At 36.6% G+C, this 20,068-nt stretch overlaps 1 protein-coding gene across 1 annotated transcript in view; it reads right to left on the bottom strand.

Annotated features, from left to right (window-relative positions):
- Window positions 1–20,068, bottom strand: part of LOC126027864 (bifunctional heparan sulfate N-deacetylase/N-sulfotransferase 3) — a gene marked incomplete at its 5' end in the record, with an annotated part of 137,302 nt that overhangs the window by 8,315 nt on the left and 108,919 nt on the right. Inside the window, 5 exons of the mRNA XM_049786902.1 lie at window positions 1,483–1,585; window positions 6,025–6,134; window positions 8,518–8,688; window positions 10,631–10,805; window positions 14,982–15,105. Of these exons, the coding sequence (XP_049642859.1) occupies window positions 1,483–1,585; window positions 6,025–6,134; window positions 8,518–8,688; window positions 10,631–10,805; window positions 14,982–15,105 (683 nt within the window). The remainder of the gene's footprint in view (window positions 1–1,482; window positions 1,586–6,024; window positions 6,135–8,517; window positions 8,689–10,630; window positions 10,806–14,981; window positions 15,106–20,068) is intronic.

Genomic DNA, 20,068 nt, shown 5'->3' with positions numbered 1-20,068 from the left:
AATTTTTCTAATTTCTATTCAAATTTGAGAATTGTTTTCAGAATACTCTGATGATAGAAAACTGCAATTCTGAGACTGTGATTTGTTTATCATGCTTTTTATTTTTTCCCTTTTTCTTCTTCAGTGCCAGGGATGAACCCAGGTGTGGTGCAGGCATAACCAATGTGCTTTACCGTTGGCCCTTATTATTTATCAGGGCAGCTAGAGAACACCCTCTTCCAGGACCATTCAGGTAGCAGTTAAGTACAAGTTCAGTAAGGACAACTTCTATTTTTTAGGTCTGAATAATAGCAAGTCTCCCAAAGTTTTTAGTATTCAAAATGATTCTGGGCTGAGGGCCGAATGTATATTTTGGGTTTCATTCCTCGGGATCCATAGTCCCTTGAGCACAAATAAGAGTTAGAGCCAACCACAGTCTGAGGTAACCCCTGAGTACTGAGACTGTAGCCCCCAAAACAAAACAAAACACAATAAAAGCATTAGTGGTTTCAGACAATCTGGGATTCCTACACCACCAGAGGTCTCTTAGTTTATAGGATCCTTTCAACGTTATGGAAAAATATCCCAATGATATTTTAAACTTCTGAATTAATTTTTAAATGAATCATTTATGTGCCACTTTCATGTTCTAATAGCAAGATAAATACGTATACTGGTTCTTAACTCAAAATTTACATGGTTTTAAAAGCATTAAGATGAAAATATAAGACTACAAGCTGAGACAGCTGTAGGATCCAGTGATTGCCAGATCATTCTGAATGAGATCAACAGGAAAATACATACTGCAAATCTGGTCTCCACCCCCCCTTTTTTTTTTGTTTTTTGTTTTTTTGGGCCACAACTGGTAATGCTCAGGGGTTACTCCTAGCTATGCGCTCAGAAGTCGCTCCTGGCTTGGGGGACCATATGGGACACCGGGTGATCAAACTGCTGTCCGTCCTAGGCTAGCGCTGGCAAGGCAGACACCTTACCTCTAGTGCCACCGCGCCGGTCCCGTAAATCTGGTCTCCACCCCTATCTCCTATAGTATCTGTTACTGTGTTAGACACCTGGGGAGTTTATTCTTTAATCTGTTTGCCACTAACAGTCCAATGCTCAGCAAGAGAGTAATTAATATCATTGTTCTTAGTATAATAGTGAAAAGTAAAAATCTTTGAGTTGTTTCCTGTTTTTAGTTTAAATATTTTTTGTTTTGATTTTAGTAAACATTACTAGTGTTGAAATACCTGTAGGCATGTCCTTGGGTTTGGAATGAGATGTTGCCATATTTGTTCTGATTTAAAATAGCAAGTTCTATTGTTTACCTTTCTTCTTGCATGTCAGGACATCTGTTATTGTAAAAACCAGAACAAGCAACCTAGATGTATGGAAGTGTCACATTTAATTTCTAGAAAGGCTGAAATTGGTCTTTTCCCATTTTTCTGAGAAAATGCCTAAGAATATTTATCATTTTTGCTTAATTTGTTTAAGCTTTATGCTTACATCAGAATCCATTGGAGGGTATTTTCTTCCTTTGCTCTTCCCAAGGCATTTTGTTTTACCTTCTTCCAGTAACTGACACCAGAAACCTTTATGAGAATCAAACCTAAAAAGATGCAAATAAAAAGTATTTTCAAGCAATTTATAAGATATAATGACCTTAATTATTTTTTACAGATCTGGCAAGGAATATAACCTCAACATATAACTAGAGAAACTAACTTCATTTTTTCTATATTTCTTTGCATAAAGTCTTTTGGCATACTCCCGAATTCTCAATCCATCTGTCATATTTGCAGGTTTGCCAGATTCCTAATAGAAAAATTGTCAGCAGAAGGTCTCCTATTAATAGAAATTAATAGGCCTAGTTTCTGGAATGAAAACATTTTTTATAAATTTCTGGCCCATTTTTTCCCTTTGTAGGGTTTAAAAGTGAAAAGTTTGACTTTATTTATATCTGTAGATTTGCATACTTGTATAATAAAATATTAGGGTCATAAAATACTTTTTTTTTTTTACCAAACAGTGATTAATTTGAGGACTTTCTAGCTATAATTCATTACATTTTTTCAGTATTCAGTGCATGACTGGGCCTCCTCATTTTAGACACAGGACCTTTTGGTTTTACTGGTCTCTGGGTATGTTCTTATTATTTACTGTGAATAAATAGCAATTTAAAAGCTTGATTATAAAAGTATAAGTAGCACTCAGCAATGTAATTACTTTTGGGGGTCTCCCAGTTTAGGGGCTATTGCTTGTGATACTTGGCTGGGGGTTTGGTGCTGAGGCCTAAGGATGTTGTTGTCATTCTCTCTGACCACACAATGCCAGAGATCACCAGGTCTACCATAGGCAGAACTCAGCAACAAATGGCATGAAAGTGGGGGAGCAGAGGGCACACACAAAAAAGGAAAAGCAGTTTCCTTAAAACTAAGAATAATTAGGGCAGGAGTGGTGGCACAAGCGGTAGGGCATCTGCCTTGCAAGTGCTAACCTAAGATGAACTGAAGTTCGATTCCCTGGCGTCCCATATGGTCCGCTTAGCTAGGAGTAATTTCCAGAGTAACCCCTGAGTATCACTAGGTGTGGCCCCAAAATAAATAAATAAATAAATAAATGAATGAATAAATAAGTAAAAACTTAGAGTAATTTCCAAATAATTCAATCCCATTCCACTTCCAGGTATCTGCTCCAAGAGCCAAGAAAACTTGTTCATAGTAGTAGTATTCATAAGCGTCAAAGGCGAGAACCTATAAAATTTTTCATCAGCCGGTGAATAGATTAACAAAACATGACATATTATAACAGCAAAACAAAACAAAATAAAACAAAACAAAACAAACCCCAAAACAAACAAACGAACAACCCGCAAACGATGGAAATTTCCAGAAAAGAGGGGTTTAGAAACAGAAAGTAGCAGTTGTTTGAACGAGATTTACTGTAGGTGAAAAACTTCTGGGAATGTTGCACTGGTAAAGGGGGGTGTTCCTTTTGTGATCAAAACCCAACTACAGTTATGTTTGTAATCACGGTGTTTAAATACAAAAGAAAAGAAAAGAAAAAAATTCTAGAACAATACTGTGGTGATACAATGTTGTGCAACAATATAGATCTATATTGTAAGTTTGTACCAATGAGAAACAGAAGTACTTCCTTTAAAAAAATCTTCTAATAGATGTCTTAGGTTGTTTCAAACTTTATATGAAAAGAATCTATCCCCAAACCAGTGTATAATTACATTGATAGGTAAATTAAAATCACATTTTAATTCTACTTTAAATCCACAATGGTATTACTAAGTCATTATATTATATGTTGAGTTTATGAGTGCAAATATTCATGTTTTTGGGATTTTTAATTTATATTACATACATTAGAAACTATCCATCCAGTGAATGTATAAAATTTAAAAGTTAGTATACTTTGTTTAGCAACTGGGAAAGAAAGAAATAACAGTTGGCAATGAAACTTCTGTCATTTTTCTTAAAAATAGCATTGAAATAGAATTTTTTCATATTAAAGATCATCAATTTATAGATGACTTAGAATGCTTACTCTTTCATACCAACACTATATAATAAAACTATTGTGTAGACCTAGTTTTGTTAATTTATTCTAGTGTGCAAAGAACTGGATAAAAGTGGTTGGTTGAAAATTCATCTATTTGAAGTTTATTGGTTGATAGTTCAGTACATTCAAAAGACTTTATGAATAAATTTTAAAAAAAAACACCACCAACTATTACTAGCAGGAAAAATAAGAATTAATGATAATATTTTTAAGAACCTACATTTTATTTCCTAATTCCTCCCCCCAAGCCCCAGACATTCCCAGAAGCAATTCAGTCGTTTCTCTAGCAAGAAAATAAAATTATGAGGAAAGGATTGAAAACAACAGCAGAGAGCATGAGTAAGGGAGGATCAATTGAGACCTATAATGCTGACATGAAATTCAAAATATTCTACAACCTATTTGCTGCTGCTTTTTACAAGATGTGTCAGATCTGCTAATGACTGACAAATGGCATGAAAGGCAAATGAATGGCAATATTTTATCTCTGTCAGCAGGGTGAGCACCTGTACAGCCTATTGCACCCGAAACTGGTTTCAAAGGCTACACTAATCTTATCTTGCTGATCCCCAACTAGGCTTGATAATCAAGGAACAGGTCAATGCAGACAGATGTGTCCCAGGTCACAAAGCGCCCTATTGTACTCTGTGTTTAGAATGCTGCTTTGATGGTGCTTCTCTCCAGTTTACATTACATTGCATGTCCTCCATGGTGGAGGCAAAGAAAAAGTCGGATGCAAAGAGGTCAGATACACAGCAGGTAGGTCAAGGATGACTCCAGAAGAAAGAGAGATTATGTCCTTATAAAATAAAGACATTCTTTCACCTGATACAATGCTTCACTATATGATCTATTAAAATAAACCTCTGAGATAAGCCAACTTGAAATAGGAAACAGTATAGAACATAAAAGTTTTCTTTTCTACAGGATACTTAAGAGGACACAAAGCAAAAAGTGGAGTTGAATTTCTAGCTACAAACTGAAACCACAGCTTTCTTTAAGGTCAAGCTGAAAGTTAAATACCTAAATATCTTTATTAGTACTTGAACCAAGCCTTAGAAGTGCCAGTGGTACATGAGTGTAGAAATTGCAGAGGGCAGGGTTTAATAGTGATGATAAAGTCAGTGACACATACAAAGGAAGCCTACACCTCATGTTATACTACTTTGTTCCCCTAATTCAAAATGTTTCTCTCACAAGTGGCTCTAAGTACAATTTGTGCAAGATGTAAGCAGTATTTGATGTTTTCTTGCCAATCTTTAACAAAGGGAAAGGAAAATATTCTTTGCTTTCTACATTGCTCCAGAATCAACAGCACAATGAAGAGGGAAAATAAATTGACGGAAGGAATAGAGTTTTATACAGAGAAATACACAGACAAATGCAGTAGAAGGATCTTATATAATACCACATACAAACAGATAGTTCGTTTCCCTTTTCTGGGGTGGTGGTCACACCTGGCTCTGCTCTATACTCAGGGATCACTACTGGTAGGCTCGGGAACCATGTGGGCTTACTCAGGGTCAAATCCAGGTTGGTTGTATACAAGGCAAGTGCCTTTCCCCTTGTCCTATCTTTGGCCCCTGTCAGTTTCTATAAGGCTCAATTCATGACCCTAAAATTTCAAAAATAATGTTTATTATAGTGAGCCACCCCCAATTCACCTTAGAATCTTCAAACAGCTCTTAGCATGTGAAGTATAATCAAACCTCTCATAATTATAACTGGGCCATTTAAAATGTTAAGTGAAGCCTGGAGGCAAGACTAAGGTCAAGCCTGAAAGACTTCAGCTGTCAGGATTGTCCACTACCATCTTTGGCTCTGGCCTCACCTTAGTTTTCACTAAGGAAATGAAAGGCAACCAGTCCAGGAAAACCCATCTAGAGCTTTAACTGTGGAAACCCCCAAAGGGGAGGTGCTCAGGTCAGACACACAGTAGGTTTGACAAGGTAGAAACTCAAATATAGAGGTTTTAGGAAAAAATAAGAGCATCTGTCTCTTTGCCCATTCAGTTAGCATATACTTTGTGACTTGCTGCTTATTTCTGGCTCTCTGTTCATGCTTTTGAGAAGCTGTACAAGGAGAAAGGCCTAAGTTTATTTATTACCCAGTTAATCATCCCTGTATGCTATAAGTAAGATGTCAATAATGTAGTTCAGCATTAGGGCACATGCATGTGTGACCCCCTGTCCCTATAACCACCAAAATAAATAAATAGGCTTAATACACTGTTTTTTTCCTTTTTTTTAATACTTTCCTTTCAGGGAAGATTGCTCATGCTGAGGAATCAATAGAAGATTTAGGACCTTTTTTTGCAATAGCACTGAGATGTTTTTCCCCCTGTGGTTAATTCACATCAGACAATAATCAGTATGTAAAGAACAACTCATTTAACAACTGCATCACCAAATGACAGTTTATTTAAAATCAGCTCTCTGCCCAAATGTCATTAAATTAATTAGAATATAGACTTACGTTAAAGCTTCAGAGTAATTATAATGAGGCGAGACTCCTAGAAACTTCTGCACTTCATCCATCACTGTTGCAGGATCACTTCTTAGCTGCTGCCCATCAATAATTAGCAACTAAATGACCAAAAGAATATAAAAAAAGGACAAAGACTTGTGTAATAAAATGTTTCTGCAACCCAAATTTTTTATTTTATTTATTTATTTATTTATTTATTTTGTTTTTTGGGTCACGCCCAGTGGCACTCAGGGGTCACTCCTGGCTCTATGCTCAGAAATTACTGGCTTGGGGGACCTTATGGGATGCTGGGGATTGAACCTGGGTCCATTCCATGTTGGCTTTGTGCAAGGCAAATGCCCTACCGCTGTGTTCTGGCCCCTGAAATTTTTTTAATGGGAGATACTGTCCCAAGGGGGATTTGCATGTAGTGCTGTTAGATTTTGCCAGGTGGTTCTCTTTACTGACCTGGCAGAAAAAATAAATCACACTTATTGACCGCACTCATATATCATCTGAATAGGCAGGCTTTCCCACAGAAAACCAAAAGGCCAGGAAGAGACCATGAGAGTCTATGAATATGGCTACAGAACCACATGCAGATACAGTTTGAAAATTGGGACCAGGGAGATGCTGCAAGTGATGTAGTACACTCCTAGCATGTTTGAGACCCTTGTTTTTAATCATAATGTTTCATTTACCCCTTTTCCCTCTCAGACCCTAGGACCATCAGTTGTGACTCTGGTGACCCTTAAGCAGTATGAGTTTGGTTGAGCACCAGGCCCATACCAGATGATTTGGTGGGCATCTCCTGGGTCACCCTGAGCACCATTTAATGGTGGCTTCTGTTTAAAAATGAAAAGTAAACAAAAATACCAAACAAGTAAGCAAAACAAAACAGCAAAAAATAACCACACTTATGGGTGTTCCAGCTGGGAAAGAGGACAGTAGAAAGGGAAATGGTCTTATTAAGACCAGATATAGGGCCAGAGAGATAGCGCAGCGGTAGCACATTTGCCTCACATGCTGTGACCAGGACAGACCCTTTTGATCTCTGGCATCCCATATGGCACCTGAGCCTGTCAGAAGTGATTTCTGACAGAGCCAGAAGTAACACTGAACACTGCCAAATGTGGCCCCAAAACAAACAAACAAAAAAACAAACAGACAGATATAATATGATGGAGGATATAACTCCATTTTAAAGAGCAGTGCCAGAAAGCTTTTTTTTTTTTTTGAGGGGCTGAGCGGTAGCACAGTGGGTAGGACATTTGCCTTGCACGCGGCTGACCAAGGTCTGATCTATGTAGTATTCCATAAGGTATCCCTAATCCTGCCAGGAGTAATTTCTGAGTTCAGAGCCAGGAGTAACTCATGAGTGCTGCAGGATGTGCCTAACCTCCTTCCCCCAAATAACCAACTTTGATCATTCTTCTAGAGAGAGGGTCAGGACCCCCAAAAAACCAGAACACAGGAGTTTCTCTGCTGACTCAGGAAAAAACTGCTTGCTTCTAGGATGAGTGAATGGGGTAAACCCACCAATATAAAAGACCCTAGATAGATGGAAGTCTGGGGTCACAAGACCTCTAGCTCACATTGCTCTATTGTTTTAATGTAGTCTGGATTAGTTTTGTTCATCAGAGAATGTCCTGTAAAGACAAATATGGAACATGCTCTTTATAGGCTTTGATGTGGACATCTAGCCTTTGAGCACTTAAAATGGGACTGGGGGCCTGCAGCCATAGCACAGCGGGTGGGCATTTGTGTTGCAAGCAGCCAACTCAGGTTCAGTTCCCAGCATCCCATATGGTACCCTGAGCCTGCCAGGAGTGATTTCTGAGTGCAGAGCCAGGAATAATTAATGAGTACTGCCAAGTGTGGCCTCAAAATCAAAACCACAAGAAAAAGAAATTACTAATATAATTGAGGGGCTAAATCTGTAATTTTACTTAATTCCAATATGACTTTAGCTGGACATGGTGATAGCCAGTCTATTGAGTGGCACAGTCCACACACACTGGCACACACACACATCAGGTGACCACTGCATACCCGAAGTACTGATTCTGTGATCCAGGTTGATGCTCGGGAAAGGAGAGAAAAGGAAATCCAGGAAAACATTGGGCTTAGGAAAATTCAGCAAGGTGACTCAGAGGAAAATGATGGCCTTTAATTATGGAAAGCAACTTTGGCCATGTTTAGGATGGTTTTGAGTGTCTCCTAGGATAAGAAGCAGGAAGATAATTCTTCGATGCATGGAGCACTTGTTGGGTAGGGATTGGAAATTACAGCTGGAGACAGCCTAAAATACCTTTAGTTTGAAAATTTAAAGACAGCCTTTTCTCCTTTTGTCCAACTATCATTCTCAGCTACAGTCTCATTGTTTACAACTGAACACTAAAATCTGGTAATGAAATGAGTCAAAATTTCGTCTCTCTCTTAGAGTCAAACGCATCAACTTAATGAGATTGTAACGTGAGGTAAATGATTATTGCTTAGTACCTGGAAGGGAGGGAAATAAAGGAGCCATCTCTCTATGTGGTTGGCATACCACCCCGGCACCAGGCATCGCTTCTGCAAGGCTCGGAGCTCTGTGGGGGCATGAGGACCGGCCGATATCACCTCGTAGAAACTAAACTTCAGCGCTGCGGGGTCTTCATGTGATCGTTGATGCTGTGGTGGGTGAAAAGGGGGATAGTTAAGCCAACTTGAGCCAAAGGCACAAATCATTCAACTCCGATATCTGTGACAGGTTTCACCATCCAACAATAGTTAATTGCTTGACAATACGGAATCAAGATATTGGTTTGGAGCACCAGAATTTTAGCTTTGGCCTCTGGGATTGCGTTTTTTTTTTTTTTTTTTAACTTACTTGGTAGAGCCTACGTTCTGGTTGCTACAATTCTTTAACCAACTGCATCGAGTCTATAGACTTCTATAATATATTTTGTTCTGCAAGGAAACTTCAGAAAGTTGCATTAATGCTCCCCTTTTAGCCCATCAGCGAACCATGTGTGGCCTCCTGTGAAATTTCCATAATGCCCTCGCACTGCACTGGGCTAGCTCTGCTGTGCTGTTTTTTCGCTCCAGCTCCTAAAACAGTTTGCGATGAGAAAAGCCCGACCAGCTACTTTAAATGGAGAAAGTGCTGCACACTCTGACAGGCACATTATCAAAGCCTGCAGCTTTTACCTTCTACCTCGCATCTAAAAAGCCAAGATTATTTTACCTAATGGTCACCTTTGTGATGAATCAGATTCATTTCTTGGGCAGAAAATTCAGAAAGCAGCAACCCAAATAGGAAAGCACCTGCTAATGGCCAGGCAAAAGCCCTTGGGTTTGAAAGAATCTACTTTCCCCTAAATTGACCAATAAATATTCAGGCTTGGTGATGGGTTTGTAGATGTTTACCACATCCAGTTGAAAAGCAAATTTCCTGCAATTGAGATTCAAATCACTGTCCTCCAAACTTGAGTAGGGTTTGTTAAGGCCTGTATTCGGCCCTTGTGGAGTGATTTATTTGAAATATTTAGGACGTTTTGTTAGCTTTGCAGTTTGAAACCTTGACTTATTTATTTAAGTAAGTTCTCAATTTTTCAGGGGCTAAGAGGTTGCCAAGCTCCATTTTCTTCTTCCTCTTGGAGTCAATTAAGGTTTGTTTTTCTTTTCTCCAGGTACCAGGTAGCAAAGGTAAAGGGTCTAAAATAAAACCAGTCAACCTGCGATTTGTTGTCTATTTTGATGAAGAAGATGATTCTGTCAGGTGGGTGTGGAGGGCACGCACAGGAAAGTGGGTCTCTCCCACTTCTCCACCTGCAGAAGAATTTTTCAATCTTCCTCTCATGTCTCATCTGCTGTGTCAGACCTCCTCTGCCCACTAGTTCCAGTCAACAAATCTTTTTTTTTTTTTTTTAGTTTTTGGGCCACACCCAGCGGTGCTCAGGGGTTACTCCTGGCTGTCTGCTCAGAAATAGCTCCTGGCAGGCACGGGGGACCATATGGGACACCGGGATTCGAACCAACTAGGTCCTGGATCGGCTGCTTGCAAGGCAAACGCCGATGTGCTATTTCTCCGGGCCCACCAAATCTTTTGACTAACTGTTCCTGTGAACGTGGAAAACTGCTTTGGCCAAATAGCAGTGGTACTCTTTGTTAAAAACATATTTCTCAAATATTGTCCATTTTCGGGATTTTTGCTGTCTGAAGACCCATCCCTGGGAGCAGATCATCTCCTACCCCAAGGGTCTGAGTCTTCAGATCCAACAGATTTCAACCCAGCTATGGTTCAGAAAAGGATCTTTGAACATGACATTCCACTTTGACCCAACTTTATACTTTCACAGTTCCTTGGTCTGCTCTTCACCCTTGACCTGCTGACATAACCTTGTGCTTTGTGCCATATGAAATAATTCATTTTAATTCTACTTCTCTCCTTCAGAAATCTCTTCTCTCTCCTGCAGAAACCTCTCCTTCCCCTTTTGCAGAAAATCCTTCCTCTCCTGCAAAAATTTTCCCTCCTACAGAAAACCCTTCCCACTTACAGAAAACCCTCCTCCTCCATGCAGAAAACCCTCTTCCCTCCTCCAGACTTCCCTTTCGCCTGTGGGTTTCAAACCTGGTACCAGGAGTAAGCTCGGTCTGATGGATCAATGAGGATGGTGATGATCTTGGCTTTGGGGACCAAAGAAGCTGCTCTTTTGGGTGCTTCCTCTGAGTGGAAATAGTTGGCACTCTTCTCAAACAGAAAGTCAGTGGTGACATTGGATGGAACAGGGAAGAAATCCATATACCTAGGAGGGGAATATTTCAAAAGTAACATGTTGACTCATGCTAGTGACTTACCTGGTGACAAGATGTTAAAGCATCCTATAGATTTTTGTTTCCTAAACAAAAGCCTTTTTCTTTGTGACATTCGTCCCACAAAGTAAGAAAAGAATATATAGAAGTCTAATAATGTACTTTGAAAATCTTCTGCAAGTATATTTTATGTTTTTTTCTATATCAGGAAAATGTAGGATGAGAAATAACAAAAATAAAGACATAATATTGATTAAATATTTTACAGAGAATAATGAAGTGCCCAACCGAAACCAAAATTAGATTCGCAGAGCCTTTATGCTCAGTTCAAAGGCATTTTATGGGTTTAAACAAAACATTTTTACTTACAGCAAGTAAAATAATTTCATTCATCACACTTTTTTTGTGCTGATATATATTCAATTATAAGTGTCAAATTATATTTTGGTATGAACATTGCCTCTTTACTTAAATTTTTCATAAAGACATTCCTATTCTTTAGTTATAAAGGTGAAAGAAAATGCACATATATTTAAGTATAAAATCCTATCAAATGTCCTCAAGTTAGGTCCCACACCTCCAGTGAGGTGAGAATTAAAATCCTGAGCAGGGTAAACAGGTGTGAATATTTGTATTTGTAGTTTTAAGCATTGAAGCACAGAACAGAGTGACTTTTGTATAATGTCCTATCGGTACAAAAACCATAAAGTACAAACTTGTTCATTATATAACAGCAGATATTTTTGAAGACCTCATTTAGTGCAAAGGGGGTCTTTTAAGAGAGGGCAGACAGACAATTTTAACTTGTAGAGTTTCTTCTAATTTATCAGAATGGCCTCATTCACCATTACTTTCCTTTTTTAACTCACAAACCACCAAATTTAAGTAGCTCAAATTAACTTACCAAGACTCATTATCATTTATTTTGTACTAGCTTCCTTTTCTGCACTGTGTTGCTTTCTTTCATATTAAAGCTTCTGGCAGACTCTAGTTGGTAACATATTGGAAAAATTTGGTTGGTGTAGCCAAACAATGCTTTGAGGTTCCAGGCAGTACTTAAATACTTTTATGCTTTATGGGAATTGCATTGTTGGTGACAAGGCAAGAATATATATATATATATATATTATATATATATATATATATATATATATATATATATATACAAACACACACACAAATTTTTCCAGAAATTTGATCTGCACTGTTCTCTAATTTATTCTAGAAATGGAAAGTAGGACTGTAAACAGGTGCCAAGGTTATTTCAACTGTCTACTGGTAGTTCAATGGTCAATGCCTGTTTAAAGTTTGCTTATTCTGAAAAAAGTATGAAACTGTCTCCAAAAATTATAAGGAAAGGAAAAAAGGTATTGAATCCAGATAACTTAGTTTCCAAAAATTGCTCTACCACCTGGGAGTCCTTTGTACCTGAAACTGAGTTATAATTTAGGTCTTGAAAAAGTCACAAAATTCAGGATTTTACACCTATAATGCATAAATTTTACCTAGAGTTTCATGGAAAAATTTGGATGCAATTTTTTGTTTGACTACATGTTATGGTTCTTATAGTTCAGTGCTTGGAAATTACATGCACCTGAACAATGTTTGATGACAGGACAAAAATAATTAGCCTTTTGTTTCAAGGGAAGGAACAGATCTATATTTGAAGAAAATGAATCCAGGTTATCCAAAAATTGACAAACTAGAGTGATTTTACAATTTGGGAGTGTCTAAATTTGGGAGTTCAAAAATGAACTCATTTACATTACATAGCATTTCAGTGATATTTTCTACTAAGAGATGTGACTTGCCATTCTCAATATTTTTTGAGTTAACTTGAGTTGACCCTGAGCATATATTTTTTGTTTTTCTTTGCTTTTTTTGCTCAGGACTTACTCCTGACTCTGCACTCAGGATCACTCCTGGCAGGCTCTGGGGACCATAAGTGATGCCGGAGTTCCAACCTGAGAACCTGAGTTGGCCCTGTCTGAGGCAAATGTCTTACCCACTGTGCTATTGTTCTAGCCCCAGCTCTGAAACGTTGTAAGTGATTTACTCAGAGCCAGGTTAAGACATTTAAAGAATGTAGATATTAATAGAATTTGATGGTTTTCCATGCAACATGCCAACCCTTTGCTTCATCCTCAGGTAATTGAAAAACAAAACAAAATAAACCAACCCCCCCAATTTATACCTTTAATATTTGTAGAAATCCAATGGCTGAGATCTTCTGATTGCAACTCTTAACTAGTTTTTATTTTTGTTAAGGTGGAGCTTTCTAGTTTTCATCTATTCTACTTTCTGCTCTAAACCTATATTTAGCTGCCTGTATGCTAAGGCAACCCCGGCTTTCTCTCATTCTCCAAGAAAGGCAGATCCATGAACCTGGCAGAACTGCACCTGGGCTGATCCTGCCAGTAAGCTCACATGCAGAATCTTCACCCTGTGACTTTGGGGTCCTGAAGGAACAGCTAAGGTGCTGAGTCCTAGCTGACCCTGCTCATCTGAGGGCTGGGAATACTTGATACTATTGAAAGTAAAGCTAGGCTTCCTGCTAATAGATTGACATTTGCAGTAGCTATGATTTGTTATTTCTCTTAATTGCCTTTTATAAGCATATAATTTGTCAATCAAAAGCATTTGCAACTGGAGTGTTTTTAGTGAGTTATAATTAAAATCTTTTTTTTTTTTTGTGGTTTTTGGGTCACACCCGGCAGTGCTCAGGGGTTATTCCTGGCTCCATGCTCAGAAATTGCTCCTGGCAGGCACGGGGGACCATATGGGACGCCGGGATTCGAACCGATGACCTTCTGCATGAAAGGCAAACGCCTTACCTCCATGCTATCTCTCCGGCCCCGAGTTATAATTAAAATCTTTAATTGCTTTTTAGCTTTCTCCTTATTTATGTCATCTCCATGTAAACTCCCTAAGGGCTGCTTATTCTGTTAATAGAGCTTTTACACATGACTGGCTTATAATCAGCTTTCTAAAAAATTGGTTATTCCCGCAGATACTTGTAAGTCTCAGGGAACTCAGGTATTGTATTTCCATTTACTTCTAAAGCAGTTTTCATTGACTTCCTTTAGACCTGATGGTATCATATTTTTTTTTTTTTGCTGTACATAGTCTATATATTTTTGATTCAGTGGTCAAATAGTAAAGTAGTGGATGCTTTCTTGACTATCAGATTTGTAATTTAAAACTACATGTCTAATAATGAACACTGTGCTGAAGAATCACAGTGAAATAATAACTAGAATATGTGTAAATTATTTTTGGTACTTAAGTTCTACTCAGGCTATTTTTTTATCATTCCATTTGGAGTAGCCTACAATAATTACTGAGAGGGTTAATAGTTACATCATTTTTAATGGCAACTAACATGCTAGGTTATAATATCAATTTTCCAGTCATGGCTATTTTTATGTGTCTTTGATAGCTTTACTTTTAAATATTTTCCTCACATGACATATATTTATAGTTCAACTCAAAGGCTAAAAGTTAATCTTTATATTAGTGATAGCACTTTTTCTACTTTTCATTACTTAGGAAATACACACATTTCTGGTTCTATTTATTTACTTTTGTGCCAAACTAAATTAGAAAATTACATACTTAAATTGTGGTATCAGTCCCCACAATGGTGCTGCAGACCAGAGTTTGGGATTCCACTTGAGGATATGAGGTTGGCTTGACAGGATAGCAGCACTTGCCAGGGAATGGATGGCTGCTTAGCTCCAGTGGTGTTTGGGGACCAGTAAGGTCACACACCTCTGGGGACTGAGCTCAGTGTCTCATACATGCTAAATATGTGTTGTACTGCTTGAACCGTTTTCTTATCCCCTGTAATATCACATTCATTCATAGTGCACAAGAAAAGAATGCTGTTAAAGTTCTAAGAGTAGAGCAGAATGAAATTTGTGGCGATTATTGAATTTCTGACATAGTTGTAATCACCATCAAAGATAATACAAATTAAAATTATGTGGTTCTCTTTAGTAAAGTTTGTTATGAAGACATTCTGTACTCCTTTACATTATCCAATCAGATCACATGGCATAGAGGTTAACTTTTCTTTGCGGTCACACACTTAAATGTTTATAAATATTCTAATTTTATGATGTGCACAGTACATATACTTTTAGATTTATACTAATAACCCATCTTACCAATCAATCCCCCTGTGGTAGTTATTTCTATTAAAGAACTGTACCTCCTCAAAGGTTTTTGGGCTGGGGGAGTTACTAAGGATGGAAGGATGCATAACCAGGAACAAATACAGAGCAGTGGTACCTGAAAAAACAACAGAGTTTTAGAGTTGAAGGAAATGAAACAGTATCATACTATTTACATTTCAATGTCATTAATTATGATGCAAACCACAAGTACTACTTGAATTAAACTAAGCAGATAATTAACTGAGTGAATTCTAAAAAGCGGAGTTAGTGTGACTTGAGGAGGACAGAACTGTGACAACCTTTGGGGAAGCTGTTATTGATTTGGTTTGTGATTCTGGCTCTTTGCATTTCTCGTCTTTGCATTTCTCGTCTTGGTGAGATTTCTTATCATCACTCTTCCTTGGTGAAGACTCATATGCCTTACTTACTTCACAGTCTTTCATTGATGATGAAAAGACACTGCATTTGACAATTATTATTTTTAGTTTGAGGGCCACAGCTGATAGTGTTCAAGGCTGATTCCTGACTCCTGCTTCCTTTCTGCTCAGGGATCACTCCTGATGAGTTTGGGAGATCATGAGGGATTCTGAGAATTAAACCTAGGTCAGCTGCATACCAAGCAAACATTCTCCTCATTGTACTATTTCTCTTATCCTTATTTGGAGATTATTTTTACATTGATAATAATTATACAAGTGAAACAAAATTAATTTAATTTAATATAAATGTTACATTACCAAAAATTCATGCTTGGGTTCACTAATAAAGTTTTCTTTGAGGTCTAGGAAAGGTTATTAAATTTAAGACCAATTTAATCTTTTATAAATTTAGATTTGAATGTAGTTAATATACAGTTAGTGCCAAATTGGTGTAAGTTAACTAAATTTAGGACATTTTTTCCCTTTATTAAGACATAACTTATACATATACACTTTAGGTGAAAGAAAATATCATTGTCATAGGTATCCACATTGATTTATGAATATTGGGGATCAGAGATATGACTTTATAAGCAAGCTGTGTCATGAACTATAGAATTAGAGTTTTTTTAGCTTACATTATAAGTTAAAGGCTATACCTTAGTTTTTCTGTTACAGGAGAAAGTAAAGCAATCTGCAACATGATGGGAATAAAGGAGTGTACTATAATAAAGGTTTTATTTGAAAAGACTACAGATAATACAAAAGGTGGAAAATCAAAAGTTTTGTATCTAAAATCAACGTGAAGACAATGATGACAGCTCTTTTTTGGGGGAAAGAGGCAACACTCAGTGGCTTTCAGGGGTTACTCCTGGCATAGAGCTCAGAAGTAAGTTCCGGTAGACTTGGAGGACCATATGGGATGCCAGGGGTCAAACCCGGTTGGCCACAAGGCAAGGCAAACACCCTACCTTCTGTGCTATCGTTCCGGCCCCTGAAGTCAACTCTTAATTCTTTATCAACAGAGTATTGAGTGTCCTAACTAGACAAAGTAGGCAAGGCAAGGAAATAAAAGGCATACATACTGGAAAGGAAGTAAAACTGAGACTGTAGATGACATGATGTACATTGGATCAGAAAGAAGAACTAAGTATGGGTTGGAACACATACTGTATATGTAGGAGCCCAGGTATGATCCTTATCAACACATTAAGGTATTACTCCCCTACATTCCAAAAGTCAAAAGCAAAATGTAACTGATATATAAAAAAGATGGGATGTACTTCAGTTTTCTGAGAAATTAGTTACATGATGGTGTTTAAGGATCAAAATATAAAAATTTTAAATGTATCTAAGTGTTTGATACTATTCAGAGAGAAACATATTCTCTAGTTTTCACTTCTGTACGCTAATGTCATTTATAGTATTACTTAGTTACATGGACCAGGATCTGGTCATTATATTCAGGTCAACAGCTAGCAATTGTCATTGGATATGACATTTAATATCTCTTCTTGGATAAATGATTCTTCTAACTTTTCTTAATAATAATGTCATGTTACAATTTGTATTTTTAAAATTTCTGATAAACTTTATTTAGTCTTTTAAATTTACTATATGTGTATAAAAGAAAAAATCTAAAAGTTAAAAAAAACTTTAAAACTAAAGAATGATTCTGTCTAAAATATTTAGACTGAAGGAAACAGGAACCTGGAATATAACTGAGCCCAAAATGAATGCATTGTTTATAATGATAACCTATGGGTAATGAGGTACATATAATATATCTAATCTTATATAGAAAGTAAAGCTTTTATCATAGACATGACTTCTAACAGTGATTTCTTAAATTTACAATAAAGAGAGCCAACCTCTTGCCCCAGAGTTTCTAATTAAGCACACACTGGGAATCCTGGCTTGGCGGAAATAAGGAACAAAATCCAGTACTTACTGTGGAAAAACATTTTGCCACTTGAAATATACAGTGGAGCAAAACATTTAGAGAAGGATATCATAGATCCTTAGCTTGGGGATTTTATTTTCCCTAGTAGTTGTCATCTATGTGACTCTGAACAAAATATATCAAACTCTGTACCTTTGGATGGGAGAGTTTATTAGTCCATTGATATTCTAGGAAACTCTTAACAGAAAGGGCTGTGAATCATTATATTGTGGAGGATTGTTGCTGCTGCAGTTGGTTATTTAGTTTATATAAGTGACTTTTCTGTAGTTAATTTAGAGTTTTTTTGATTATAGTGAATGTTGCAAGTCCTTTTTGGTCTGAGAATATTTTTAACCCAAGTTAAAACTGATTCTTAGTTAAAACTTAGGTTTTTAGCCTAGGTTTTAGTTTTCTTGCTTGTATAGTAATGGGGGAGAAAAATTCTTGGCTTTTAGTTTACTAAGGCCAAGTGAGATAGTTATGTGACAGTTGCTAAGTAGCACCCTATCTGAATATTTTATAAGGTTTTTAAAGAGTTATTAAAATATAATTCTAAAACATATTAACTGAAGTAAATTAATTTTATTTATAAAAACATTAGGAGGTGGGAAAATAGGGAAGGAGGCAGAGAGAGTAAGCACATATTTTAGGGTGAAATGCACACAGCAGAGAACATGCTACATCTATTTTATTTATTGGTTGACTTATTATTATAGTATTTGTGGGCACACCTGGAAGGCTCAGGACTTAACTCCTGGCTCGATGTGTAGGGATCATTCCTGGCAGTGCTCAGAGAATGTCTAGTGCTGAGTATTGAGTGAGGGGTCAGTGGCTTACAAGGCAAATGCCTTAAAGTACATCTATCCAGCACTAAGATTCATTTTTACAAACTAAAAAATAAGTATTTGGGATAGGAAGTGTGACTTATATGTGAAACAATAAAACAAATCAAGTAGGTCAATTCAAAATGATTTTTTCTCCTTAGTTTTATTCATTACAATTCTATTAGACATGTTTGCTTTGGGTAGTTTTTCATAACAGCATTAATAGACAAATAGAAAAATTAGATACTTGTAATTATTTGCATGATCAGTAAAAATTTCAGTGTTAATAAATTTAAGATGTGACTTCTTAGTACTGTTTTTACCTACACATACTTTTGGGTCCTGACAAATCTTTTTTTCTTTTTCTTATCTGCCTAGTTTTCTTTTTTTTTTTTGTCCCCCCTCACCCTAGTTTCCTAATTTAGCTATATAATCATAGCTATACATATTCAGATAGCTATATAAAAAGCTTCAGTTTTAATACTAAAATTATATGAAATATGTCTGGATTTACATTTGTATTTACATTTTACAATTGTATGAAAATTTGTCTAATTTTACATGGATTTGTGAAAATTAGAAAAATATTTTTGATACAATTAAAAGTGAAGCCGTCTAATATTTTAATGGGGTAGTTTTTGTCCATTTGAAAATCAATTGTGAAATGTCTGCATACAGAACAAAATGGGAGAAGCTCAAATGTTTTATTCTAGGGAAATCAATTGTAAAGGGAGTATAGAAACTTTTTAAGGAGACAGGACTACTCTGCTCCATATTTTGGATCTGGTGTCGACACAATTGCCTATTTTTAAAATTCATCAAATTCATTTAAAATGGAGTTTTGTCATGTCAATTATACCTCCTTAAAATTCTCAGTTCCTATAAAAAGCAAATAGAATATTCTCTTTCACAGGTAAATGTCATAAATAGGTTACATAAACATTTGGAAAACTCATTGAGTTTAAGATGGCAAGTCATAATTTTGCCATCTAATTTTGAAATGATATTAAAATGTCTGCACACTTAGTACAACACAGGGGAGGCATTCCTGCAGTGGTTTTTGAAGTAAAATTGACCATCAACTCTCAGAGAGATTTGATATATAGCCACAAGATGGTGAAGTGGCAGGTAGTCCATGGAAAAGATTTTAGTTGAAGTGTTTGTCTGGCTGCATCTTGACTTTCAATGATAAGGACATGCAATTAAATAAGAAAACGTATTTTACAGTTGTTATTAATGTATTAAAGTTATTAATTGCATATAGAGCTAGAAAAACTAGTAGGCTAAAACTTTAGTCTCTGCTTTGCATATAATTCACTCTAATTACTAGAGGATGAAGAAATGAAATATCATTTCTTTAGGAAGGTATAGTAAGGTTGAAATGAGAGCCAGAATATCCAAAGTTCTCAAAAAACTTATCAATAATAATGAGACATAATTGTATGACACTTTATGGCTTCTGCTGGGATTCACTCTAATATTGATTCTTAAGGAAATAAAAAATATAAAAATATACACAAATTTTAGAAGAGGTTCATATATTTCTCTTGCCCCAATTTACAAAATGTTTTGGTTTCATTTAGAAATTCTGCTTGTGAAATATATTTGACTTAGCATATACTCATCTGTGAAAATTTAGGAAAAACAGCACCAGGAAGAAGTCAGGGAGTGGTTATTTTCCCTGAAAGTGGTTTATAATAAGGATTTCTAGGAACTTAAATATGTGTCACTCTCAACTTCTCAAAAATCTTATCTGTAAATCTAAAGCCATGAGAAAATTTGAATTTAGAAATATTGTGGGTTGGGGAGATAGTACAGCAGTTTCGATGCTTGTCATGAATGTGGCTAAACTGAGTTTGATCCCCAGCATGCCATATGGACCCCCAGACACTG

The sequence above is a fragment of the Suncus etruscus genome, chromosome 14 (assembly GCF_024139225.1).
Source record: "Suncus etruscus isolate mSunEtr1 chromosome 14, mSunEtr1.pri.cur, whole genome shotgun sequence".
NCBI classification, from domain to species: domain Eukaryota; kingdom Metazoa; phylum Chordata; class Mammalia; order Eulipotyphla; family Soricidae; genus Suncus; species Suncus etruscus.
The sequence above is the reverse complement of the archived record's forward strand: the minus strand, read 5'-3'. Positions and strand labels throughout refer to the sequence as shown.